Source organism: Carassius gibelio, chromosome B9 (genome assembly GCF_023724105.1).
Source record: "Carassius gibelio isolate Cgi1373 ecotype wild population from Czech Republic chromosome B9, carGib1.2-hapl.c, whole genome shotgun sequence".
NCBI classification, from domain to species: Eukaryota; Metazoa; Chordata; class Actinopteri; order Cypriniformes; family Cyprinidae; genus Carassius; species Carassius gibelio.
In genome coordinates, this window is record NC_068404.1 from 27,275,587 (window position 1) to 27,302,603 (window position 27,017).

The 27,017-nt window shown below is 35.0% G+C and overlaps 1 protein-coding gene across 2 annotated transcripts in view; it reads left to right on the forward strand.

Annotated features, from left to right (window-relative positions):
• Positions 1 to 9,059: 9,059 nt before the first annotated feature.
• LOC127965365 (growth factor receptor-bound protein 14) overlaps positions 9,060 to 27,017 on the forward strand; it is a 42,800-nt gene continuing 24,842 nt past the window's right edge. The window contains exons 1-2 of one of the 2 annotated variants that reach the window (XM_052566159.1): positions 9,060 to 9,229; positions 12,699 to 12,825. In XM_052566159.1, coding sequence (XP_052422119.1) covers positions 9,060 to 9,229; positions 12,699 to 12,825 — 297 coding nt within the window. The remainder of the gene's footprint in view (positions 9,230 to 12,698; positions 12,826 to 27,017) is intronic. The other variant, XM_052566160.1, reaches the window with a different exon arrangement.

The following is a 27,017-nucleotide window of genomic DNA, read 5'->3' on the forward strand; positions in this document are numbered from 1 at the left end:
ACGGTTCTTTAATGAATGTGTCTGTGATTTACAGTGGCAGTTATTAGAGTGGGTCAGAACAGCAGCATTCCAGAAACCTGGTTTTTTTGGGATGTTCTCCAACTGTGTGAGAGCAACTGCTCACTGTACACCAGTGGCTTTCCGTGGCTTTTTTTAAAGTATTCGACCCAGTTTCTACTTCAATACCGGCTTTAGGGTCAATCCCAGATATAAATGCATAAATAAGATGAATTCACAAGATATTTATAGATTAAAACTAATAAAGTTTATAGAATAATATTTAAAGGCACAACACATTTTCTGACTGTAAGAAACGTAGGTTAATTAATTATTTTATATAATAAAAGCTGAAGGTGCATTAAATATGGTTTCATTTTGGTGATATTTTCTCTATAATTCCATCTTGCTGTAAAAAAAAAGAATTATATAGAATTATAGTGTAAAATGTGTACGGTATGTAATGTTTTAGCTATATTTCACAATAACTCGTATTTATCGTTTGATTAATTGTAACACAATAATAGTAAGAAGGTGCATTAAATCTAGTTTCTTTTTGCCGTTACAATTTTTTTTTTTTTTTTTTTTTTAATTCCAGCTTATAATCAAACCAAAATTGCACTGTATGTTTTTTTTTTTCCACAAAATAAGATCTTCAAACTTTTAAGACATTTAACTTTAAAATTAAATCATATTTTCTATTTTTTATATTTGTTGTACTTATATTGTACTGTACTTGTACAGTAACTTGCATTGTACTGTACCGTAATTATAGTTTACCAATAATGTAATAAGTTTTGTGAAGACAAATTTTGATGTATAGCGCTTTTCACAATATGCATTGTGTTAAGGTAGATTTCCAAAAAATAGGTTAGTTTATAATATCTGCTAGATTATATAGTTTACACTTTTGATGAAACAAGCAATCAAGCAGTTAAGATTGAGATTCATCTATGCTAGTATACTGTATGAATGCTGATTAAGTTGCACATACTTATAAATCCAACTTTATATGAGCTGGTTGACAATATTTTAAAATTTTGCGTCAAGATGATAAAATCAGGCAGTTGAGTTTTGCTACATAGTATTTATTGCTTTAGGCATATACTGTATGTATGTGAATAATGTTGGATATAATATCAAACATTTCTGAGATTTGCTACATACTTTATATTTCTTAACGTGAGTGTCGTAAGTCTATGGGTGTGAACCCAACGTGTGTTGGAGCTCTAGTGGACTTCATCTAGTGGCATTTTCAAGGTCAAACGACTAAATAGGTGGGTTAAGTGTGTGTGTGTCATGTCTCTGACGTGCAATTATGGCGGTACGTGACGGTCTAAGAATAAGCGTTTCTGGACGTCCTTCACAGCACAGATGCTTGAATGCTGAGCTGTAAGCAGAGATGATGTGTTCGCTCCCCTGCGGGATCTCGTTAATCTGATAATTACTGCAGACGACACTAGCGATGCTAACGACAGCTCGTATTTCTGCTGTGACCTCTGACACTGCGGTCGGTCGTCCGATGAACGCTTCACTCACTAATGTCTTCCCACTGCTGAGTTCAGTGCTCGGGAGACTTCATTCAAGGATCAATTTTGCCCTGAAAATTACTGGATATTAATAAAAATACATGGAAATTAGACAATTGGTGACACATAGTAAGAGTTTTTTTAATTAAGTCAATGTGCATCAAATAGATCAGCTCATAATTTCTGTCTATGTTTTAAAGTTTTGGAGTTATGTTTTTGATAGAAGACTTTTAAGCTCACGGAGGCTGTGTTATTTGATTAAAATACGCAGTGAAATTAGTGAAATGTTATTGCAATTTAAAATTACTGTTTTCTGAATCGATTTTTGAATTTTCAGCTTTATTACTCCAGTAATCAGTGTCACATGATCCTTCAGAAATCAGTAAAATATGCCGATGTACTGCCCAAGAAACATTTATAACTATCATAAATGTTAAAATGGAAATATTTAGCAGTATTTTAAATGGCACTTTTGAGCAATTTGCACGTTTGAGACGGGTTGCATTCGCAACGCACTGAATACAGTGCAGTACATTCTGTGTGTCAATATGCACTATTTCAACTGTAGTGTACTACATCATTGTTTTCATGACCTCATTATGTTGCATGAGTGACATCCAGTTAATACTGATGGAAAAATATTGCAATAATTCAGTTTTTTTGTAAATGATATTTTGTTAGTCCAAACAAGAAGTCAAGAAACCACAACAAAGTAGAATATCTTTGTTATATGTTTTATGCATACTGTGCAAAATATACATACTATATTCTGCAGTGCTAGTGAGAGTAACTATGTTAGTTACTATGGTTAACTAAAACTATAAAACATTTTATAAAAATGTTTGCTACCTGAAATAATAATAATTAAAAAAAAATGTAAATATATTTTATGTCAGCTGTAGTTTTTCATTTTCATTTATTTCATCTTGATTATCCAATTCTAAAACTGGAATATAAATTAATTAAATCTATATAGACGTATTAAAATAAATAAATAAAATTACTAAAAAAACAAGAGAACATTACAAAACTCAAAAATTAAAACAAACAATATAAAAATGTATTAAAAATATTAATAAATTAATATTAATATCCATACTGAACACAGCCACATCTGAAACTCTAAATGATGTGAAAATCCTGGGCTTTTTCTGAGCAGCAGGAAATAGTTTCTACTCAGCCTCATTGCATCCATGAGAAACAGTGGAGATCTGGAAGAGATGTGTGATGTTTTTTCCTGTGGGTTTGGACTATGACTGACTGATGGCTTGTGTTTCCTTTCCGTAAATCCAGGTTGCATCCGAAGTTAAATTTCAATGGAGAAATCTCCATCATGCCTGTTTGATGTTAATATGTAACCTGACATATACAGAGGTTTATGTGAAGTCAGATTGTTTGATTTAGCAGTGGCCTTGGGTTTCACACCCAAAGCAAACGCACAAGCAGGAAACAGACGGCAGATGTGTTGCTTGTGCTCTGACTCTCTGCATCATTAGCGATGTTGAATCATGATGGGGGAAAATACAGCAGCAGAAGTGTTTGTTGCTGATCTACTCTGGACATCTCCTCTCTCAGCATTAATCATTACAAGAAATCCAGCAAAGGAACACTGAATTAAACCCTCAGGAGGTCTCTGTTTATTCTCTCTCAGTTGGTCAGTACGATCGAACACAGAGAGATTACACATGCATTATGATTCAGCAATCAGCCTCTTTATAACTTTAATGTGAAATTAAATTGACCCTATTTACAGTTATGCATTTGGTAGACTTTTTTTATCCAAAGCAACTTGCATTAAAGGCATCATGCATTAATTCAGTTCATGCATAGACAGAAATACATAGACAGAAATACATAGACAGAAATACATAGACAGAAATGTTCACAGTTCTGTGATCTCATTTAATTAACCCTCGATATATATGGAAACAAATAAAACATTTTATCTTTTATTAAGTGTTTTATGTTTATTGTTATTTTACAATTATATATTCATTTTGATTTTACCTTATTATCATTTAATAAATTCGTAGCATTTCATGAACTCAAAACCCCTTGCAGTCTCTTATAAACCCCAGTTTGGCTAAACCCTGATCTACAGTAATGCGATCATTTTCATATTTTTTATATAAGTACATGCATAAGTATAGCTTAAGTGTCCAAATGCTTATTTATTTGTATCTGTATAATTATTATAGTTAACTAAAACTAATAATAATAATTTTTACAGTAATTTCTCAGTAAATAATGGTACAGTGAACAGCAGCCAATGCACAGAAGTAGATTTTGCTCAGCAACAAAAATGACACTGAACACTGGCTGTGAGCGCTGGGAGAGATTTGTTTACTCATGACCGCTGAGATATGGAAAGGTAAGATGATCAGTGTGAATGCACTTATATGGCTATCTATCAGCACAGGCTTCATTCAGCACGTCGCTGTTGCTCTGGCTTCGTCTTTCCTCCTCATCATCAGAATTTTTGAACCCACTTTTTGTGTTGCACTGTGGCTGTTGCTGCCACTGTCATGTAGGGCCGCATGCGAGAGAGTCCGGCCTGAACTGAAATAGCTGTGCCTCTCACGTCCCGCTAATGTAATTAGAAAGTGTTTGCATTGACTGATAACACAAGAATGTGTTTCGGCCCAGCAACTATTTTGGGAGCGTCATGCTGTCCGGTCCTCTGGTGCCCTTGTCTTAGACCCAGCAGAAGTTTTGGTGATGAGGCTTATGTAAACACAAGAGAAATACAGGTCAGTAGTGATGTGAGGTTCACTCATTTTAACATATATATATATATATATATATATATATATATATATATCATTACAGACCAAAAGTTTGGAAACATTACTATTTTTAATGTTTTTGAAAGAAGTTTCTTCTGCTCATCATTTATTTGATCAAAAATACAGAAAAAAATGTAATATTTTCATGTATTATTATAACTTAAAATAATTGTTTTTAAATTTATTCTACTTTAAATTATCATTTATTTCTGTGATGCAAAGCTGATTTTTTAGGATCATTATCACATGATCCTTTAGAAATCATTCTAATTCTAATAGTTGGAAACAGTTCTGCTGCTTAATATTTTTTCAGAACATGTGATACTTTTTTAGGATACTTTGATGAATAAAAAGTAAAATGCACATGATAAAGTATCTTTTTAAAGTATGATTTTAAAGTATCATTTTCTTGACAGGAAATGGTCCCATGACAGATTCAAGTCTGTATCAACCATTTCCTGTCCTTTTACTTAGCCACTCTAAAATAAATAAATAAATAAATAAATAAAAGTTTTAATAGTAAGACATACATCACAGCTCATTGCATTAACCAATGCATTATTTTCTGCATTAAGCATTAAACCATCTAGAATTGTGCATTGCATACCTGGCAGTAACAAATGCTTAATGTTGAAAAAGTTGAAATGGATAATATTGCATCTTCCATTTTGCTGTGTTCCAGTTTGTTTTACAAATATTAGAACGTCTTGTTCTTCTGTCTTTATATGTGATGCAACGTTTATGCAACAGACAAATGAGTAGAAGAGCACAGTATGAGACCCAATAATGATGCCAGTATCGGTATCAGCGGATCCATAATTTGTGAAGTATATGTACATTCAGGGATGTCATAATGATGGATAATCACCTCAGAGCAGTTTAGCACTTACGTGGGTGGACGAAAAGTCAGTACAGCAAATGTGGAAAATGCACTAAAGTTTAAAACTGTATTGTAATAGTCCTCCAAAATGCTTTCTCTGGGAGCTGAGCTATAAACATTACTGGTACAAATAATTTAGAGCATTAAACTTTGTGTTTATTTCATCCTGCTGTGAAACTCCTAGACCAAAGAGCAGCACATTAATACTTGATCTGAAAGGTAAATTGGTAATGAAGACAGATGTTGACACATGATAACAGAGAACATCATTATCTCATCTGATAGCAGGGTTCAGATCTCTTATCTTTCTTATCTACCTTCATTCCCTGGGCTGGTTGTGTGGTATTTGTAATCTAAAGTAACAAACAGAAAGTCATTCATTTCACTAGGAGTTCCCAACGCCATTAGCTGTTTGTTTCCACCCAAGATCACGAATTTAGGTTACGCGCAAAATTGGAATATTGCATAAAACATTTACGAATGGACCACCTTTTCCATCCAGCAAGACGAAGACAACAAAATTGTCCCTTCCTGATAGACTGGTGCTAAGAAAAAGTAATTTACTGCAGTAGAAGAAGCCACTGTTTGTGTGTCTTTTTTTAATATAATAAATTATTAGTGCCTCAGAGCATGCAGATGAATCACAATAAAAGCGGTAAGTATCTTGCTTTCAGAGGCAGATGCTTTTTAAATTAGAATTCGGTTCATGAATGTTAATTGAGGCAGGAAACAGAATGCAATTAGGGGTGTCGCAATATACCGGTATTGACGATAAACGTGATATTCAAATAATGAAATATCGGCATCGTGTTAATTTAGAGTGTGATAATATACTGGTTTTGGCGATAACCATGATATTTAAAATGAACAGGACTCTTATGATAACACGACACTCAAATAGCCTACTCCAACACCAGTACCTGGTTGACTTCCCAGGTGGCAGTATTGCGCCTTAACGCTGACACCTGTCAATCAAGAAGAAGATGCAACTCGCGGCCGCACTACTCCGATAAGAATCAATAGTATCCATTCTGTGGGTCTGCAGAAGTTTAATATTATCCAGACAGTAAGTTGCCATTATTTTACTAGTCATTGAATGGGAAATGTTATATTAATCTGTTAACTTTTTACATATATTTAAATAAAAGGGTAATTCTTTTAATAAATACCGCGTTTCATTACTCATCTAATTTTTGTGTTTGTAATCAAGTCATTGCCAAAACTGCCTTTGTGTTGTAATTGATTTCTTTGTTCAAATCTATTACATGATTAACTGATCTAGAAAAACTGAGCAACCACATTATACTCTGTAAAATGTAAAGTTGGTCGCAGTGCCATTCACTTAATGCCTCATCTGCGTCGTTCTAGGTGCTCATTAAAACTGAATTAAAAGTGCGTTAACTCCATGACTTCATTGGCACTGGCGCAACTATAGGTTAAAGAGATTAATATACAGGTACACAAGTTAACAGGTTAAACTATCAGTTTTGATGTTAATACATATTCATTATACAGGAGCTTCCGAGAAGACAGAGAAAGCCAGAGTCTCAGGTAAGCTGTGACCTGAAGAAGAAGAAGTGAAAATGCATGTGCCCCGTGTTTATCAGTATCTTTATGTTCATTTGGGTAAAAAGCAAAAACTAAATAAAATGTATTTGGCTCATTCCCTAAGATTTCCTAAGGTTTCTATAGATATCGCAATATATTGATATCGTGAATTCTTTTGGACACAATAACTGTGGTGTGAAAAATCTAATATCGTAACAGCCCTAAATGTAAATGCAGTATAGCAATTTGAATTAAATGATTTAGAATGGAATCTAAATTCAAATTGCTAGTTTAATTTTTAACCAAGAAAAGGTTTGTCAGCTTCAAGTCAAACTTTGAGTGATGGCTTGACAATCCTTTTTTGAAAGTTTAAAGTCTTGAAAGTAGGGATGCCCGATATTATCGGACCAATATCGGAATCGGCCCATAATGGCTTTAAGTGTAAATATCGGCATCAACCCAGTATGAAAGATTTGACCATATGTCTTGCCGATAAGAGAGATTCATTAACCCACATCTGCTCAGGGTGTGCTAGCGATTAGATCACGCATGAATTGTGGCTCATTCTTGAAGCAAGGTTTTGCTGGAATGGTGACTGAATTCACTGTTTTGATTGCTGCATTTAAACTGAGAAAGCATGTACAAAATGACATGTTCGGTGTACGATTAGTAAGAGAGTAAACAGTAATAGTATGTGCAGTGGTGTAGGGGGCGCTGTTGGCCTACTTCTAATAAAAAAACTACACTAATAATATTTAGACTGTTTCTGATTAAATAAAGCAGTGATAAATGCAGTGATTAATATAGTTTATTTATAGTTATTTTCAAATCTTCAATGTACTGTCGTTATAAAATAACTTTATTATTGTTTATTTAATTGTAACAGATAAGTTCCTGTTAAAAACTAACCAAAATGTAAAATAATTATATATCGAATCCACATCGGCTATCGTCAAAAATGAGTTGAAAATTAACGGCATATTGGATATTGGTAAAAATCCAATATCATGCATCTCTACATGAAGGGATTTACTTTAATTTAAATGTATTTATTCTCACGTATATTTAATAAATTGATTCATTTTGTGAACAAAATATACATTTATAAGGATTTTATGTTGAAGAACACTTTATTTCTCAAATGTATCTTTAATTTGCACTGAATTGCAATTTATTTCCAATTCGACTTCCTGTGGTGCCAATTCTTGTCGAATTCACATTCATGATCGGAAAAGCATCAATTTCACTCTAAATGTTGTGTTTTTTGGGGGGTTGTTTTTTTCATCTTCCAATGTTGTCTGGTCTCCGGTGTTGTTAACACTAACAAGAAATGATCATGCAAGTTTATGCTGCTTTGGTGTTGGTCAACCAACATGGTTTTTCTACTGAGTCTGGTCTAAAGTTAATTAGGATGCTGAAGTCTTCATTAACTCACCTTCATGTCATTCTAAACCTGTATGACCTACTTTCCTTTGCAGAACACAAAAGATTATGTTTTCAATTTTGGTTGTTTTCCATGTGATGTAGATTGGAGTGAAATAATGAGACGGAGAACAACTCAGCTATTTGCATGCTGAGGTGCAAATTACAAATAAATAGAAATAGTATCTAACATTATTTGAACGTAATATGAAAAATAAAAAAAGTCAAAATTGTGAGATAAAATGGAAAACTCACAATAAGTGATATAAGAGTTTATATCTAAAAAAATTTCTCAGAATTGCAAGAAAGTAATTCTTTTTTCTAATTAAGTGCTCTTGTTATCAGTTCTTTTCATAAGTCCCAAACACACATGCTGCATCTTATCTGAGGAGGTCAACCTCCATGCATGGCTTCAGAGCAGCTGTGGGTGCAGGGCAGAAGAGGAAAGTCCATGACAAAGGAACAGTAGGTTTTACTGTCTGGCTGACCTCCAGCTCTCATTAGCAAAGCTACATTGCATACCAATAACCAAGAAACCTTTTGTCTGTCTAAGCAAGTCTGCGAGGGAAATAGAATCAAGAGTTTTTGAGACCGGGTCGTGTGTGTGTGTGTGCAAGAGTGAGCTAAGCTCATTCAGGAGTCATAGAGTTAAAAATAACTTTATTGCGGATCATGTTTTGGAAGGAGGGATCTACTTCCCAGGCTGGGACAGCCTGCCATGCAGGGGCAGCACAGGCGGAGTGTGTGTGCATGCGTTTGTGCATGTGCGTGTGTGTTTTTGTAGCAGCGGCAGGAGCGCGTTGATTTCACACACAAATACACTCTTTTCCGGGCCTGTCCTGATGGTGTCTGTCCTGTCTTGTGCTCCAGATGAGCTGCTGGATGTAACCTGGCTCCATGAGTGCTATGAATGACTCCCTGGATGAGACGCGCAGCCTCGGGGAGAAATCGGCCATATTTCGGGGAACGAAAGGCAGTGGGAACGTCGTCGGGTCGGCCTTGATCCCATTGCGCTCGCCCTTGCAGCCACCCAATGCTGCGGTCTCCACACACTTCAAGGGAAATAGGTAGGACACAGTTTTTCTAATGCAACTCATTTTTGTGCATGCAAATGTCCACTGTGTTTACACACTGTATAATAAACAACTATACGATTCCCTACACCGATACCGTACCTCGTTTCCCAGCGGTTAATCGTTAACGCATGCGATCAGACAAGCAATAGAGCAGCCTTTGTGCTCTCTGCAATGTCTATGTGAAAACACTGTAGACTTTGTACCTGTAAACAGACTGATTGAGCGCAACCAAACTGGAATCAAATCAAGCACCTGTTACTTTCCAACTCTGGGGAGGAATCGCGAGTCCCTCTGCGCTGGGACTTTATGTCACGTCTTCCACGTGTTTGTGATACGGTAGCTGTGAGATCATGATGGCACGGCTCGAATGCGGCCCTCCAAGGAGGCCTCTTAAGTGTTTATTTGTGCCGTAACCAACAAACAACTGAGCTCGCTCATATGTAGACACAAAAACAAGTGAATTAAATTAGATTAGGCTGACCGTATTTTCATTTGCAGATATCTTTTTTTAAAGTGAAGATGCTCTAGGTGAATAGGGTAAAACATTAAACTAATAACTTTAACCTAGTCCCTTAGTTGGTTGATTACATTAAGAATTGCAAACATTTTGTGTAATACAAGGTTTCTGAAATGTTATATTTAATTATGCAAATGAGCCATACACACATTTTGAGAAACCGTCTTTAAAGCTATGCATTGTAATTGAAGTCTATAGACATAAATACAGTGCAAACAAACAAACAAAAAACACTTTGTACTGCATTATTTACTTTCCAGCTGTCCGAAAGTGCACTTGACCGCTGCGTGAAAAAATAATTGATTTGATGCGCCTGCAGTGTAAATAACAACAAAGATGTAGGTAAAGAAATAGTTCATTTTAAAATGAAAGATCATGATTTACTCTGTGCCTTTAAGTTGAATGTATTTCAGTGTTCTTGCTGGGCAAGTCAGTTGAAACAGGACATTTTTAAGAGCACTGTCGGGACAATTCCTGGTTTAACTAGGACACACCTCGTGAAACTGGGACTGCTCTAAGTAAACCTGGTCACCCGGCCACACACAAAAACTGTACACAGCTCATATACACATACGTTAAATACTTGTTAGAGAAGATGTTTTTTTTGTTTTGTTTTTTTTTCTATTTTTATTTCTTTCTATTTCTGTGCATCTGTATGTTTTTTTAAGCCATAGTGATTTGCTAATGCAGCACTCTAGTTTAATTGCTATGGTGATTCTCTTTGAAGTTATTTTTGCTTATGTAAAATGTTTTATTGATTTCATATGTAAAATTGTTCATGCATTTGAAAAAAACTGTTTACGAAGTCTGCATTTATTTGATCAAAAATACAGTAAAATAATATTGTGAAATATAATTACAATTTAAAATATATTTTTTTATATTTGAAAAATATTTTACAATTATTTAATATTTATAATATATAAATAATTTAAAAAAATTATGTGTTGCAAATTTTCAGCATGATTACTCCAGTCTTCAGTGTCCCATGATCCTTCAGAAATCATTCTAATATACTGATTTGATGACCAAGAAACATTTCTTTATTATCAGTGTTGAAAACAGTTGTGCTGCTTCACATTTTGGTGGAAACCATTTTCCTTCAAAATTCTCTAATGAATGTTAAGTTCGAAAGAACAGCATTTATTTGAAATATAAATAGTTTTTAATAACATAAATGTCTTTACTGTTGCTTTTGATCAATTTAATGCATCCTTGTTTAATAGTTCCTTAAAAAAAAAAAAAAAAAATCATACTAAAACATATACATGTTAGATTCCGGTAAATAAAAGCAGACTCGCTCTCTGTCTCTCTCTCTGTCTCTCTCTGTCTCTCTCTCTCTCTCTCTCTCTCTCTCTCTCTCTCTCTCTCTCTCTCTCTCTCTCTCTCTCTCTCTCTCTCTCTCTCTCTCTCTCCAGTCTTCTCGAGTATCTATTCATCCTCTTAGTTGGGTGTGCCAGCTGAGATACAGCAAAACTCACACAGACAGACCAAATGAGTTTGCTGCCCATGCATGTTACTGTTTATACACATTGATTTATGTCCATGATATCAATTTCTTTATTTAAAAGGTAGTACAATAATTACTAAAGTTATGTATATAAATAATTTTCAATTGAAATCATTTAGCATTGTTTGTTCTCACATTATACAGTTGAAAAATATTTTCTTGGGTTATAGGATGAAAATAATCCAACATTTCTCAGTGCTCCTACATGCAAGCTTCATTTTCTTTAAGCAAATAATGCAGTTGAAATATGACCTGTGCGTTTTGCTGAGATTTACCCATCAACAGAACTCTCTAAACGGATTATAAATAAGCACATGATCACACAGCATCAGACCGCCGCTCCTCCGGGATCGTTCAGGTACTGCAGATGAAGTCATCTCTGGCTGAAGACTGGCTGTTGCCTGGGAGACAGAACTTCAGTCATCCGGTCTGTCATCATATGACATCAACCACTGCCTCGCACAGCTGCTGTCTGCTGCGCTGAGAATGCAGAACGTCTGGTTTACGAAATGTCATTCGCATCTCACATACATGATAAGTGCTATTTTGATGGTGCTAGTCGTCCCTGACGAGGCAAATTTGAGTTTCGCAGACGTACTGTACTTTGTGATCTCAGCCAGGGTTATTATCATTAACTAAAACTAAAACCATAAAAACATTTACTTGAAATAAACATTAACGTGCGTAAAACGTGCGTAAAACGTACAATTATTTTAATTCAATGAAATTGCTATAGGTGCTATAGGTTCTCATTTCTCAGTCAAAGCAGGGTTATTGTAATTAACCAAAACTAAAATTAAAACAACAATAATAATAAAAAAACATTGAAATAAATGTTAACTGATATGAAATAAAATGTAAAAAACTTCAAAACATCAGCTAGTTGCCCAGGCAACATTCCTTATTCTAATTTAGTTTAACTTGATTTACTTCAACTAAAACTGAAATAAAAATGAATACAGAAATGCAGCAAAAATGCTAACACTAACTAAAATCTAAATGAAGACAGAAAATCTTGAATAAAATCCAAATCAAACTATTAATAAAATTGTAGTAGTATCTTAACTTTTGCCTGATATAGCACAGGTACTAAAATAACTAAAACTAAATAAAACTAAAATAAAAACTTTAAACTTTATAGACATTTATATAAATAAATACAACTTGACAAAAGCACAACAAAATGATGTTTTGAGAAAACTTTAACTAAAATGAAAACTGTAACTACACCTATGAGAACACAATTTTGTTGGGGTTTTTATTAACCAGTAACCCGATTACTTTCTTTCTTTCTTTCTTTTGGAAGACGTGATATTTCTGGCTCAGACGATTGGTTCAAAAACACTCCTCCAATCCTTCAGACTCTCTGAACAGTGCTACAGTCTACCATTATTTTGATTCGTGTTTCTCATCATTGATTTTTCTCTCCTCAGAAGAAGTAGAACACTGGACGAAACACAAATGGGACACGTCCCAAATCCCTTCCCAGAGCTGCTGCCGTCCTCTGTCTCTCTAGTGTCTGAGTGTCTGTTACCCTGGACCAAAAGCAGTGCGACTCAGGTGAGCCACGCATGATTTACTCAAGCCACTGCTGTTCAGAAGAGCTGCCTCGCTGTCTGCAGCCTATATAGGGTTCATTATGGAAATGGTTTCAGTTTGGAGAATAGATGCAGTTGGCTAAAGGATGATTCTTAAAAGGCTCCAACAGCTTTTGTGTCTATAATGTTTTAAAATGCTGCCTACATAGGCATCTTGGCTGTGGAACAAAGTCATAGTGTATCATATGGAAGCATATGTTTTTGTATGAGTGCATTGATTGGTTAAACAGTTGGTTGGTTGACTGATTGATTGTCCATGGTCTTGTTCTCATTTGGTTAAAAAATCCAGAAGCCAACACAAACTTTCATCACTTTCTCATTTCATTGCTCCAACATCTTAGTTTCATTCCCAGTCAGTAACTAAAGTACAAACACTTAAATGGAGGTAATATTTCAGTGTACGTCCACTAGTAAAGACCAACGCTAAAAATACAGCATACAAACAGATGCAGACTGATAAACAGGCAGAATATGTTAACCTCCCCAGAGTGTTAATGACGTACGCTGGAGCACAGAGATGTTGAACCAGTTTAGCTGAAATGGAAATGAACTGGGATGGGGAATGAAATCGCTGTGTCAGCTTTCTGAATTTGTCCATTTTTGGATGTAGTTTCGAATCCAGTACCAGGGAAAATCCTGGCAAAGGACAACATAGACATTTTTAACAGCACTTATAATTAGAGAAGGAATGCACTTGATGTATACTGACAGACTTTAATTTGTCAGCCTGACAGAATTGTGCCTAAAATAGGTTTAAAAACATAATACTGTAGTTTAATTGGTTTTATGAGGACGGAAGAATGGATGAACAGTTGAATGGACAGATGAATGGATGGTTGGATGGATGGAAGAATTGACAAATGAATGGATAAATAAATGTATAAATGAATGGACAGATGGATGGATGGATGGATGAATTGATGGATGAATGAATGGATAGATGGATGATGAATGGATGGATGGATACATGGATGGATGAACTGAGTGGATGGATGGATAGATGGATGGATGGATGGATGGATGGATGGATGGACAGATGGATGGATAAGTTATAGTAGTAGGCTATGTACGTTCTACTAAACAATAGACTTCAAAACCGGACTTTTATTTTGACGGTGTTCTGGTATTTGATATGATGCTTTTGCTCAAATCAAACGGCCAGATGCTCATGAAGAGCAGTTCTCGATATGTTCTTCATGTGTTTTCTTCCTCATTTAGTGAGATGGCAGATGCTGAAATCACAGCGAATTCTGAAATAAACTGTGAATTCTGTTTTTATGAATGGATTCCGCGATTTCGGTCGCGTTTTCTGCATCGCGGGAAAACAAAGAACCCTAGAATTATACCAACACAATGTATACTATCACACTTGAACTGCTTCTGTTATTGAACACTCAAGTGACTATCTATTGAAAATGAAAGAGCAGCGCTGAGTCTAGCAGAACTCACCTCTATCACACACACTATGGACACGTCTCGTTCAACTAGAGCAGTGGTCTAAAACAGTTTAATCATTCACCAAATGGACAGATGTTTACTTCAAGAATGAACAATGAGGCAAAGAGAATTTTGATGTTCAGTATTTAAAAAACGGAGGCGATCAAAAAGAGTGATCTATATTATAGCTCTATAAATGAAGCATACAGACTTTATCAGAGCCACAGAAATACAAACGTTTGATGGAAATGCTCAATACACAATTTATTATGTACATTTACAATGATTTGGGACAAATATAATGTAATTTAAAGGAAAACTATTTGAATGGCACTCTGAGGCTCAGCAGGATTTTCTTTTGTAGATCACTCTGTTCAGCGTGCAGAGTCAAGTGTCTGAACAAACAGCATGTGCTGTCAGTGATTTCAGCCACTAGAGGCCACTCTCGCACTGTATACCGCTCTCGACCTCTAATATATATATGAATATTGTTCTTGCACAGACCGATCATTTTATGTCTTTACACATCAATGTATCGTCACGAGGCGCATGGTTTAAATTGGCTTTGTTTGTGTAAATATATTTTTTTGGTTTGTTATATTGTATGTTTTAGTCGTGATTCCCATCCACTTGCATTATATGACTAACAGACCACAACAGTTTGTTTTAAAAATCTCTGTTTGTGTTCTGCTGAAGAAACAAAATCACCTACATCTTGGATGCCCTGGGGGTAAACAGATAAACATCAACATTTTTATTTTTGGGAGAACTATCCCATTAAGTTTGGTGGATGTAGCTTTAAAACTTTTGTATTAATTACAATCATAATTTTTCAGTAAAAGTCAATGGGATTTTAGAGATATCTGATCATTTTCTAGAGAAAAACGCTTATGTCTGTTCAATTAAAAAAAAATGTACAGAGTCAGAATAGGCTGAAGATCTGTGCCGAATTTGGTGCATGTAGCTTAAAAGATCTAGAATGAGTTACATTTAGACTTTATCTAAAATGAGTTACATTTAGATTAATTTACTGAGTATTCTGGGTTCTACTGGCGACAGTAAAACCACCCTCGCTCCCACTCCCAGGTCCTTCCCCTCCCCCCACTCCCACTAACAAACTCTGACCTGCACCCGTCACTTTGTGTAGCACTTGTCTGCTCACTAGCTCATTCAACTACCTCTTCAGTCAGTTTAAATAAAGAACTGCTCTCTGAGCTTTTTGTCTCTTTAAATCAGTCTAAATAAGCTAATTTACACTACAATCATTTTATCTGCACTGTTTGTTTACTTCACTGGTTTGCACTATATCTACCATGTGCCTTGTGCTGCTTTTTTAACTGTATTTTATTTTTAATTTATATATATATATATTTTTTTTTAACATGCCCTTATTTGTATAGTTGTATTTTATATTTAATCTATATCTATCTGTATTTTTATGCTTTACTGTTATCTGTATGCATCAAGGGTCTGAGAGTGATGCAATTTCAGTTTCTCTGTATGCATGTGCTGTACATGTGGAAGAAATGACAATAAAACAGACTTGACTTGTCTTATAAACAATGAATATTGTGCCTTCTTTTTCTTCTGTTTTATGAATACTATGAATTTGTACATACTACTCTTTTCAGTTGTTGTTTTTTGCCTACTTTGTATTAAGGAAGTATTTGGATGCAACCTTATAGTTGGTGAGTTTTATTCATTTCAGTGAATCAAAGTGTTTCAGATTGGAAAAGTAGCCTAACATTATATCATTCTTAGTGTTTAGTAAAAAAAAACAGTGTAATATATATATATATATATATATATATATATATATATATATATATATATATATATATATATATATATATATATATATATATATATTTTTTTTTTTTTTTTTTTTTTTTTTGAGTATTTAATTTCTTGCATTATGGATAATGGATTTAAAAGTTGACAAATTTTGTTGAAATGATAGTTACTAATTTCAGGAAGATTGGAAATGTAAATTAATGTAAATGTTGAGATATCACTTATGCGTCAAAAGTTTTTATAATGTCTTCTTTCTATTTTAGCACTAACTGTGAAGAGCTTAAATTTTTTTGTATGAGATTATTTTGGTGCATTTTGTGTAATGAAAGCTAAGAGCCATAAATGAGATGCATCCTCACAGCGAGTTTGCTCCAGAACTTATATGGCCAATGCAATTTGCTTACATTGCTGATTTGGGAAAACCAAGACCCCTGTGGATCTTATTTTATGACAAATATATGTTATGAACGGCCATCCGGAACAGCTTTGACCTGCAGCAAAATCTGCAAATTACAGCATATTGAAATATGCCGTCATAATGTGGCTTTGCAGTTTGCCATTATGGGGCCTTCATTATATTTGAGACTGGCAGTAATGATCCCTCTCGTATTATATCTGAGGCTAGCAATTACGGCCGCAGTATATGAGCGAAATGGAGGGAAATCAGAGTGGGGATGGGGTGGAAGTGTCACCAAAACTTCTTACTGTGCTAGTTTCTGCAGTATGGAGAACATAGACGATGACCCAGACTGTGTCGGTCATAAAAGATGGTCCAGAGATGGACAATGGCACTAATTACCATCAGATTCTGTGTGTTTGCATGTCAGAAAGGCTTGCTCACTCCTCCGCAGGCTGAAATTACAGACCATTTATCGTAAAGCAGGCCAAGATTTGGCAACATTAGTTTGCTGGTGGTCAAATTTGACAATTTAGCAAAGCCTGTGATCAAAACACAGTTCAGTTTATTTATTTCTGTGCAGTGTTAGGGAAGCTACTCTGAAACTGTAGCTTGACCAGCTACAAGCTACTTGTAAATTAAAGTAGTTAAACTACATTCAAGCTACCCTTTTGAAAAAGTAGCTACATTGCACTACAGAAGTAGTACATTGAAACTACTTTCAATTTCTTTCATTATTCCTTTTTTGTACAATTAACATTACAAATGACTAAATAATTATTAACAAGGAATTATAATGACGTTATAAGTAAAATATAATAAAGTTTTAAGTAAAAGATTTTGGGTTTAAAACGACACACTGTATTGCAATCATGATTTCAAAGAGTATGGTGAATTCAGGTTGATTGCTTGATACTTTTCAAAGGCATTTCATTGACAAAAAGTGACCCAATCATTTGATTTTGTAAAGTATTTGATACACACAATAATAAAATACTGTATAGTTAAATAGTTATTTTAATTATATTAGTATATTGCTACAAACGTAACACCAATACTTAAACTAGATATGAAGAAGTCATAAAATAAGCAGGTTAAACTCACAGCACATGCAGTGTTTACTGATTGTGAGTGGAGACGTCAATCATCAGCTGCGTGTGAACACTGCACTTTGCATGAATCCCGCCACAAAGAAAAAAAAATCAGTTTAATAAGACTATTATTTACCTCCTGTATGTGCTTTAAGTCTTTGATGTAGGCCGCATTTCAATCTTTGTTTTGCGTAAATTAGAGTTGATTCATGTGAAATATACTCTCCTGTACATCTTTTGCAATTTCATCAGATGATCTCTTGCCGGTGGAAAGACTGTAAAGCCGCGCGACACGTGATATAGGAACAGATGATAGTTATGATCAAATTTAGTTTGTGATCTCGTCACAAGAAGACGTTGCGCCTCTTCAATGCATTACAGGCTCGTGACTCGTCAGCGTTTGGTCACGCGACACTGCTACTTCCTGGAAAAAGTAGTTAGCTACAGGAAAAGCTACACTGTTTTAAAAGTTACTGTAAAGCTACTGAAAATTTTTGTTATGCTAGTAGCGTCACTACTTGTAGCTAGCTACTCCACAACATTGTTTATTTGAATAAAAAAAATGTTTAATTCATATACAATTATATATAATAAATGTATTTATTTCTTAAACTTGTTTATTTTCATGTTTATTCATATTCATATAATTTATTCATAATTAATATTAAATTAATATAAAAGAAAAAATGTATTATTGTTTTAATTAATTTTTATTTAATTTTTTAATGTAACTGTTTTTTTTTAATTGTGCAATTCACAGATATTGCAGCTTATCAGAATATGTTTTGTTCCCTAGAACATCATGTAAAGAGCTTGATTGTGCCGAACTCCTCTTTTTGGGGAGTGAAGTGTCCTCTCAAGATACAGTCCAGGTCTTGTTGCCTGATTCTTTCTTATACATGCCTCTGGCTGCACTTCACTGCATCAGCCTCTGATTGCAATTCTCCTGTGCCTGGCCTGTCATTGTTTGAGTGCGCTGATGGGATTATGGGGGATTTGCTTTTGTTTTGGATGATTTAGGAGAGCAGGGAATACTTAAGCTTCAGCTGTGACAGCGAAACGCCTCTTCGGTGACCTCCTGAGCTCTTGTTGGTGTAATTGACCCTTTGCTAAGCACCGCCTTTTACTGAGCCAATCTTACTGAGCCAATCGTACCTTGGCACCTGTTGCCTTTTGTTCTTTTATTAATTGTATTGATTCTTTTATTGGTCAATCTTTTCATATGAGGTTTTTTTTTTGTATTTAACTCTTTAATGAATGTATCATATTTGATACTCGCATATCTGTCGCACACAATCTACTACATGCCTTCTGTCATCTGATTGAGAGTTTAAACTCTTTTAGCAAGTAAAAGGCCTTTTTTTAGTATAATTGTAAAATTATATACTTTTTGCTCAGTTTGGCCTCTGAATATGAGCCTTGAATATGAGCTTCATATTCTCACTATATCATACATATAAGCTGTTAAAGTATCAAATATGCTACTCAAAATCATAATACATTTACTATTTAAAATCTTTAAAGAAATGTTGAGAAATTCCTGCTGTGGTCTCTACGCTTTCTGGCCATGTTACTGTGTACCGTCTAATAGCTTCTTTAAAGAAAAATGTTGGATGTAATGTTTTGCAATGTCAAAAGAATAATTTCCAAGAAGATTTAAATGAATTTGCTTCAGTAAAAACTTGTCTTGTCATTAGTAATCAAAGGGGCGGGGCTTAGCGAAGGGTCAGTTCCTGCGCAGGTCTGTGTCCCGGGGTGTTTTGATTGACAGGTCTTTTTGAGACGTTGCTCCAAGCGGGACAAAAGGAGAATGTTAGTGACCACAGCTGTTTGTCTGACAGCACGTCTGAGTCACACGGTCAGCATGCAGAAAGCAATGACATCATCGCCCTGCCCTGCCCCCAGCCCAGATGAATAGATGTGGAGAGCCTGAGTAAAGTGTTGCATCATTGTCCCAGCCGCCCCTTCACCCCACAATGCTAATGACTCCTCTTGTCTGTGTTGGAGTATTGGTTTTTAGATTTGGAGACACTGAAAGTAATTTTGAGAGATTTTCTTTCTTTCCTTTGTTGCTTGTGAAGCATCAATCATGTGTGCGATTTCATGGTTATTTGGCATTATTTGGAATGATTATTTGCATTTCCTCTGAGGACATGCCCCTGATAGATAGATAGATAGATAGATAGATAGATAGATAGATAGATAGATAGATAGATAGATAGATAGATAGATAGATAGATATAGATAGATAGATAGATAGATAGATAGATAGATAGATAGATAGATATTATTGAAATTCATCTTTGACTGCTTTGTTGCTTCTCTCTTTTATTTAATTTTTTTGAGCATCTTACCATTATTATAAGCCATTTTTTTACTTTGTTTGTCAAAACAGTATCTGAGGGTCTTTCAGACAACACACCAACTATTCATTTTGAAAATATTTTTTTTTACACATCCATAATGTAATTTATCATTGTTTGTCAATATATGTCTTCTTTTATTCCTCCGAAGGGATTTTAGATGAAAGGCAAAGTGATGCATCAATATAACCTAAACGTAACTGAGACCACCTGAGATTTTCAAGAGATTTGGGATATAACTTTCATGAAACAAATACATGACAGTCGCTATGTGTGGCTGTCATTGGCATCAAGAGGGCAGCATTTTACTGATATCAAACCCACAAAGACTTCACTTTAAAACACATGGTATGTTGCCACTCTGCAAGAAAAGCGTCTTACCACAAACTCATCTTGCTGATGTAAAACCAAGCCTTGTCCCATGCTTTTTATATTACCAGCTGAGCCCAGTGGCCCTGGCTATTGGCACAGATTTTTTTATGTGGTCTTTAAAAGCTATTTTAGTCGTGAGAAAGCACTTCTGTGCTTGCAGTGTCATGGTACATTTACATGACAAAGGCTCACAGAGTTAGAAGTGCTGTTTCAGAGCCCTCTGGGTCCGTCAGCCTCTCTAACCTCTCCCAGACACCAGCCCTGATCCGTTTTCACACTCGAGTAGATCCATATGCACTGAAACTGTTTTTATACCCCACAATGAATGAGAGTGGTCTGATAGGCCTTGCACTGCATGACGGTTTTCTGTTTCACACAGAATTGAGAACGTCTTGAAAAGAGCCTGTGAATAGAAAAGCATGTACTTAAAGCATGAGAGGGTCAGTAAATTTCATAATTTACTCACCCTTTATTCCTCACTGAATCAGAGTGTGTTAACTGGAGATTCACTCTCCCCAGATCACTGAATCAGAGAGTTGTTAACTGGAGATTCGCTCTCATCAGATCACTGATTCAGAGTGTTGTTAACCAGAGATTCGCTCTCATCAGATCACTGAATCAGAGAGTTGATAAACAGAGATTCACTCTCATCAGATCACTGAATCAGAGAGTTGTTAACCAGAGATTCGCTCTCATCAGATCACTGAATCAGAGAGTTGTTAACCAGAGATTCGCTCTCATCAGATCACTGAATCAGAGAGTTGATAAACAGAGATTCACTCTCATCAGATCACTGAATCAGAGAGTTGATAAACAGAGATTCACTCTCATCAGATCACTGAATCAGAGAGTTGTTAACCGGAGATTCATTCTCACCAGATAACTGAATCAGAGAGTTGTTAACTGGGGATTCACTCTCATCAGATCACTGAATCATAGAGTTGTTAACCGGAGATTCGTTCTCACCAGATCACTGAATCAGAGTGTTGTTAACCGGAGATTCGTTCTCACCAGATCACTGAATCAGAGTGTTGTTAACCGGAGATTCGTTCTCACCAGATCACTGAATCAGAGAGTTGTTAACCGGAGATTCGTTCTCACCAGATCACTGAATCAGAGTGTTGTTAACCGGAGATTCGTTCTGACCAGATCACTGAATCAGAGAGTTGTTAACCGGAGATTCGTTCTCACCAGATCACTGAATCAGAGAGTTGTTAACCGGAGATTCGTTCTGACCAGATCGCTGAATCAGAGTGTTGTTAACCGGAGATTCGTTCTCACCAGATCGCTGAATCAGAGAGTTGTTAACCGGAGATTCGTTCTCACCAGATCACTGAATCAGAGTGTTGTTAACCGGAGATTCGTTCTGACCAGATCACTGAATCAGAGTGTTGTTAACCGGAGATTCGTTCTCACCAGATCACTGAATCAGAGTGTTGTTAACCGGAGATTCGTTCTCACCAGACCACTGAATCAGAGAGTTGTTATCAGCCCGAGTCCAATCTGAGTCTGTCTTTTTTTCCCATTCTCCCAAAATAGCTTATACTACTGTTCCAGCTATTAAAATAGTTAAATTTTCCATGTAATGGCAAAGTGATTATATTTAGTAAAACATTTTGTATTAATTTAATTTAGAAAAATATTTGGCCATTTTTTTGTTTGTTTAATATATGTTTTTGTTTTTTGTAGTAAGATCCAAGCGGCCAGCGGCAGACAGTGAGCATACTGTATGTTTGATCAGTTTAGTCTTCTCAAACATCAAGACTTCTATAGATATATAAAAAAATCTATAGATATAAATCAGTTCAAGCATATAACATTGTTTAAACGTTACCCTAGATAAATGTGTGCTATATCCAATATTTTGTGTGGAGAGTGATAGCTTTTTTTACTCAAAAAGTTAAAAGTAATAAATCCTTTGTAGCTGTAAAGGGTCTACTTTTATTTGTGTGGACTCACAATATTAACAAAATGCTGAGCTTTTATAATATAAAGAAATCAAACATGATGCACTTTCTGCCGCCTCATCTTGAACAGGCACTCTTTACAAAAATGGACCAAAACTCAGCGAATACATGCCTCACAGATATATAGAAAGCTATAAAATTATACTTAATAAAAAGAAAAGCAAAAACGCAAAAATTTCCATTACAGCCATAATCCGTAAAGATGCATTTCTCTCTAAAAGCGCGTCTAATGAGGTGGCGAGTCAGGATCGGCAACTTCATCCTTGCAACACTGACTCAGAAAACAATATATATTAGTAAATAATTCAAATATATATTTTGTTTATAGTTTTCATTTATATAAATGTTTTTTATTGGGTTTTTTTTTTTTTTTTTTTTGCTTCACTTCTCAAGCTCTTGCTCTGTCCAGGCTGGACTTTTGCAATGCTCTCCTGGCAGGTCTTCCAGCCAGTTCTATCAAACCTTTACAATAAATCCAGAACGCGGCAGCAAGATAATTTTTTAATGAGATGAAAAAATGCACATCACACCTCTTTTCATCAATTTGCACTGGCTACCAATAGCTGCTCACATAAAATTCAAGGCATTGATGTTTGCCTACAAAACCACCACTGGCTCTGCACCCCTTTACCTAAATTCATTGCATCAGACTTATGTGCCACAAAATCACTTTCACATACTTTTAACTTAAATGTTTTGTAAACATTTTCAGTTTATTTTTAAAGCTTTAGTAATTTTTGTAATTTTTAATTTCAGTTATAGTTTAAATTATTTTAATGCATCAAGTTAAACACAAATAAATTATAGACCGCAGCCAATCTGTCCATCAGAAGTTTTATCTCAGCGTCTCGTCTCTCATCTCTCTTTATCACTATAATAGTTAAGAAGGCATGCAGGCGTGTATCAACTTATAGCAATAATGTAAGCCTGAACCGTGGCTGAGCAAATTACAGCTTCATTCAGCACAACCCAACACTACCCATTACAGTTCAAGGACCGCTGGGTTACTTGCTTCCCCCGACACTGACTTGGAACATGCTGCTATATTTCAAGGCAACGGACAAGGTATTATTAGCCATAAATGCTATCGCGCCCTCATTCTCCGCACCACTGCTGGCCTTGCAGTATTTGCTGAGTCGGCTAAATTTATCTTCCCAAGATTTGCGAATTCCCAGCTCTCCTTTCATGCGCTTTAAACTCAAACAGACGGTGATGTGTCTTCCCGGCCTGGCATGTTCCAGCTCTGTACTTCCCCTTTTCTCACATCGCACATCTAGAAGAGGAACGTTCACATGTAAATGAGACATTTTACTCCAGCTTGAAGAAAACAATGTCCGCAGTGAGAAAAAGCTTGTGTTTAATTACACATAGTGAGACTCATTCATGACTGACTGAGCAAACATCTGGTTAAAACATTCTTTTTAAAGAAGGATTTTATGAACCAATTACCCAAAACTTCTGTCAGTGAGGTGCAGTGATTACATTAAGACATTACTTCATTACTAAGAGCATGCATTTAGTTGATGGATTAAAAGTGAGAGTAGGGACATTAAAATGTTTCAAAAATATATAAATAAAATATAATCTGATTAAGTTGCAACTTTCGGAAACCTAATCAATCTACAACTATACTAATGAACTATATCACTTTGCAGAAGAGTTGTATTTATTTATTTATTTTGATAATAAATGTGACTATTTAGGGCTCAGCTGATGCAAGAAGAACTAAATGAGCTTTGCGAACCACAATCAATGGTTTTCCCTTTTACATAGAACTCCACAGCAACTCTAGCCATCTTTAAAAAGAGAGGGATGGAAACAGGATCCCTGAAAGAGGAGAAAAAGACATGTCTAGAGAGTCTGTGGATTGTCGGCAGACAGACACATGGCCTGCAGACGTGCTGCTGTTGGCTTTAGGCTCATGACTCATAGAGTATGTCTGCTGCAGAGGGGCTATCTGTGTCCCGCTCCGGCTCGCCGGCCTGCTCTACATATGTCTGGAGCAGTGATACTTGATCCCAAAACTCAATCCAGAACAAGGCCTTCAGAATCTCAGCTGGAATCTGCCCCACATTTAGCTTTTTCTGATATCAGTGGGGTTTGTTATGGAAAGCATCACTGCAAAAACATGCTTTTTTTTGTACAAATATGGACAACGCATACAACAGTATGCACTAATATAACCATTCATTAAACAGATATTAAATACCAAAAAAATAACTTGTAGTTACTGTAAATTAACTTGTAATTAATGTTGTAGTTTTATAGTATAGTGTATATTATAGTATATTGTTGTGAAATTGAAGCTCCAGTAATATTGCTTATTGAGGGTGACACAATTTTCTGCAGTGGTTGAAATGTTAGTTTAGTGTGCTTATAGGTTTTTTTCTTTTTTTTGGGGGGGGGGTAATCTTACTTGAAATCAGTAAGATTTTTTAAGGAAGGCTTATGCTCATCAATACTGCATTAATTTGATCGAAAATACTGTTAAACAGATATAATATGACATTTTTACACTTCTTTTTGCTTTACTTTAAAATACAATTTATTTCCGTGAGAAAAGCTGAATTTTCAGCATCATTACTGCATTCATCAGTGTCACATGATCTTCAGAAATCATTCAAAATAGATCTTTTGTAACAACAAGCTAACTACTGTTAACAAATGTAAAGTTTGTATTTTTATTTATTTTTTATTTGAAAGGAATTAATACTTTTATTCAGAGAGGATGCGTTAAATTGATAAAAAGTGATAGTTAATACTTAAATTGTTGAAAGTTTCTTGAAATGCTTTTTCTTTAATGTTTTTTAACAAATTATATATATGATACTATGAAGCAATTTGAAATTATTTAAATGAACTATATTTATTATATTAATAACAATAATAAATGAATAATGAATAAATGAAAAAAATAATAAAAATAAATAAATAGGCATTTCAAAACGATATATGTATGTAGATGTGTGTGTCAGCAGCTGTAGCTCGCGGCTCTGTTGTTTGGCTCTCAGGGACGGTCAAGGCTGCTGTGTCTGTGTCGGTCAGTGTTTTGAGAATCCAAGAGACTATGTTATCAGTTGCTTCACTCATTTCAAATTTTTTTTTTTTCTCCATTTCTGTGATAAGTTGTAGCGCCTGTCTGTCTGTGCTACCATTGCCCACTGCTGATAAAGACGGCGAGCCTCTCGCTCTCTCAGGTCAGTTCGGATGAGAGGACGATGGAATTCTGCTCTGATCTTAACAGCATGTGGAGCTTGTGTGGACATGCTGAATGAACAGAGTCTGACTGCAGATTGTGCTCGATAAGTGAGAGCGGGATTAGAGAACAGAGTGTGTGTGTGTGTGTGTTGGGGGATGGTATAAGAATATGTGTGTTTATTTGGGTATAGGGGTGTGTGTGTGTGTGTTTATGGGGGATGGTGTGAGATTACATCACTGCTTCTCAAATGGTTTTGCTTCAGGACTCAGATTTCGCATTGGACATCAAGCAGCGACTCAGCACAGTAGGCTAATAGCACAAAAATCTTTTTTTTTATTACTGCAAAATGCATATGCACAATAATGCAAATGTATTAACATGACACGGGCCGAAAAGGAAAACAGACCATTTTTAAATTGCAAGTGGAGTTCAATGGTTTCATAATTCAGCTAATTACTATGTTGATATTTAGTCTGTTGTTGATTTTTTCTTTCATTATTGCCGTTTATTTAAAAAAAGTGTGATTTTGCAACCGTTTATGAGAAAAGAAGTGGATACTTTGAGAACTTGTTGCCTGTTAGTATGAGCCTTTTTACAAAATGAAAATACTCTGAACTTCAGACGTTTAGAGATAAGAAGATAACCATTTAAAGTAAGTTGCACACTGTTGAAATCTCCTCTGAAGCGCATTAAACAGCAGAAATAATCCATCAAAGCACCTGTCACTTCAGCCCACATGAAACTGTTGTGCTTATGAGCTCGTTTGAAGAGCAGTATTTCTTTTCCTGTACCTCTGTATCTGCAATAAAAATAAAAAAAATCTGTTATATAATATTTTTATACAAATACAGCAATTATTTTTCAGTACTACTGTAAAATTATATTACTAATAGAGGCTTTCTAAACAATAATGAAACACATTGTCGACTATTATATCTTGGCAGCCATTAATTCAGCACACAAAACCCATTGTGATTGGAACAAACCATGTTTATTTTCACTGCAAGTGAACCCGGATATTATTGCTGTTGTTTTTCTGTAGTTTTGTACATATTATTTGAGCATGAGGGCATGTCACGCAACCTGTCTACTGCAAAGTTTGATTATATGTATGTCACAAACAAAAGACAGGAGAGGCATTTTCTCCTTTTTTTTTCAGTTATATTTATTTATTTAATTTTTTTTTCAAATTTTTTTTTTTTTGTAAGGTCCCTGTTTGTACTTATATTTCGTTTTGTTTTGTTTTATTTTATTTAAATATATATATTTTTCATGTTTGTGCTCAAATTTAATTTAATTTAATTTAATTTAATTTAATTTAATTTAATTTAATTTAATTTAATTTAATTTAATTTAATTTAATTTAATTTAATTTAATTTAATTTAATTTTTATTTTATTTATAGTTTTTGTATCTGGGCCAATTTTAAACATACACATTGTTTGTCTGTGTGTTTTAATTTCCTTTCTTTGCAAAATAGTGTGTAAATTATCATACTGGCCATGTATTGGTTAATAACAAATATATGGGTTAA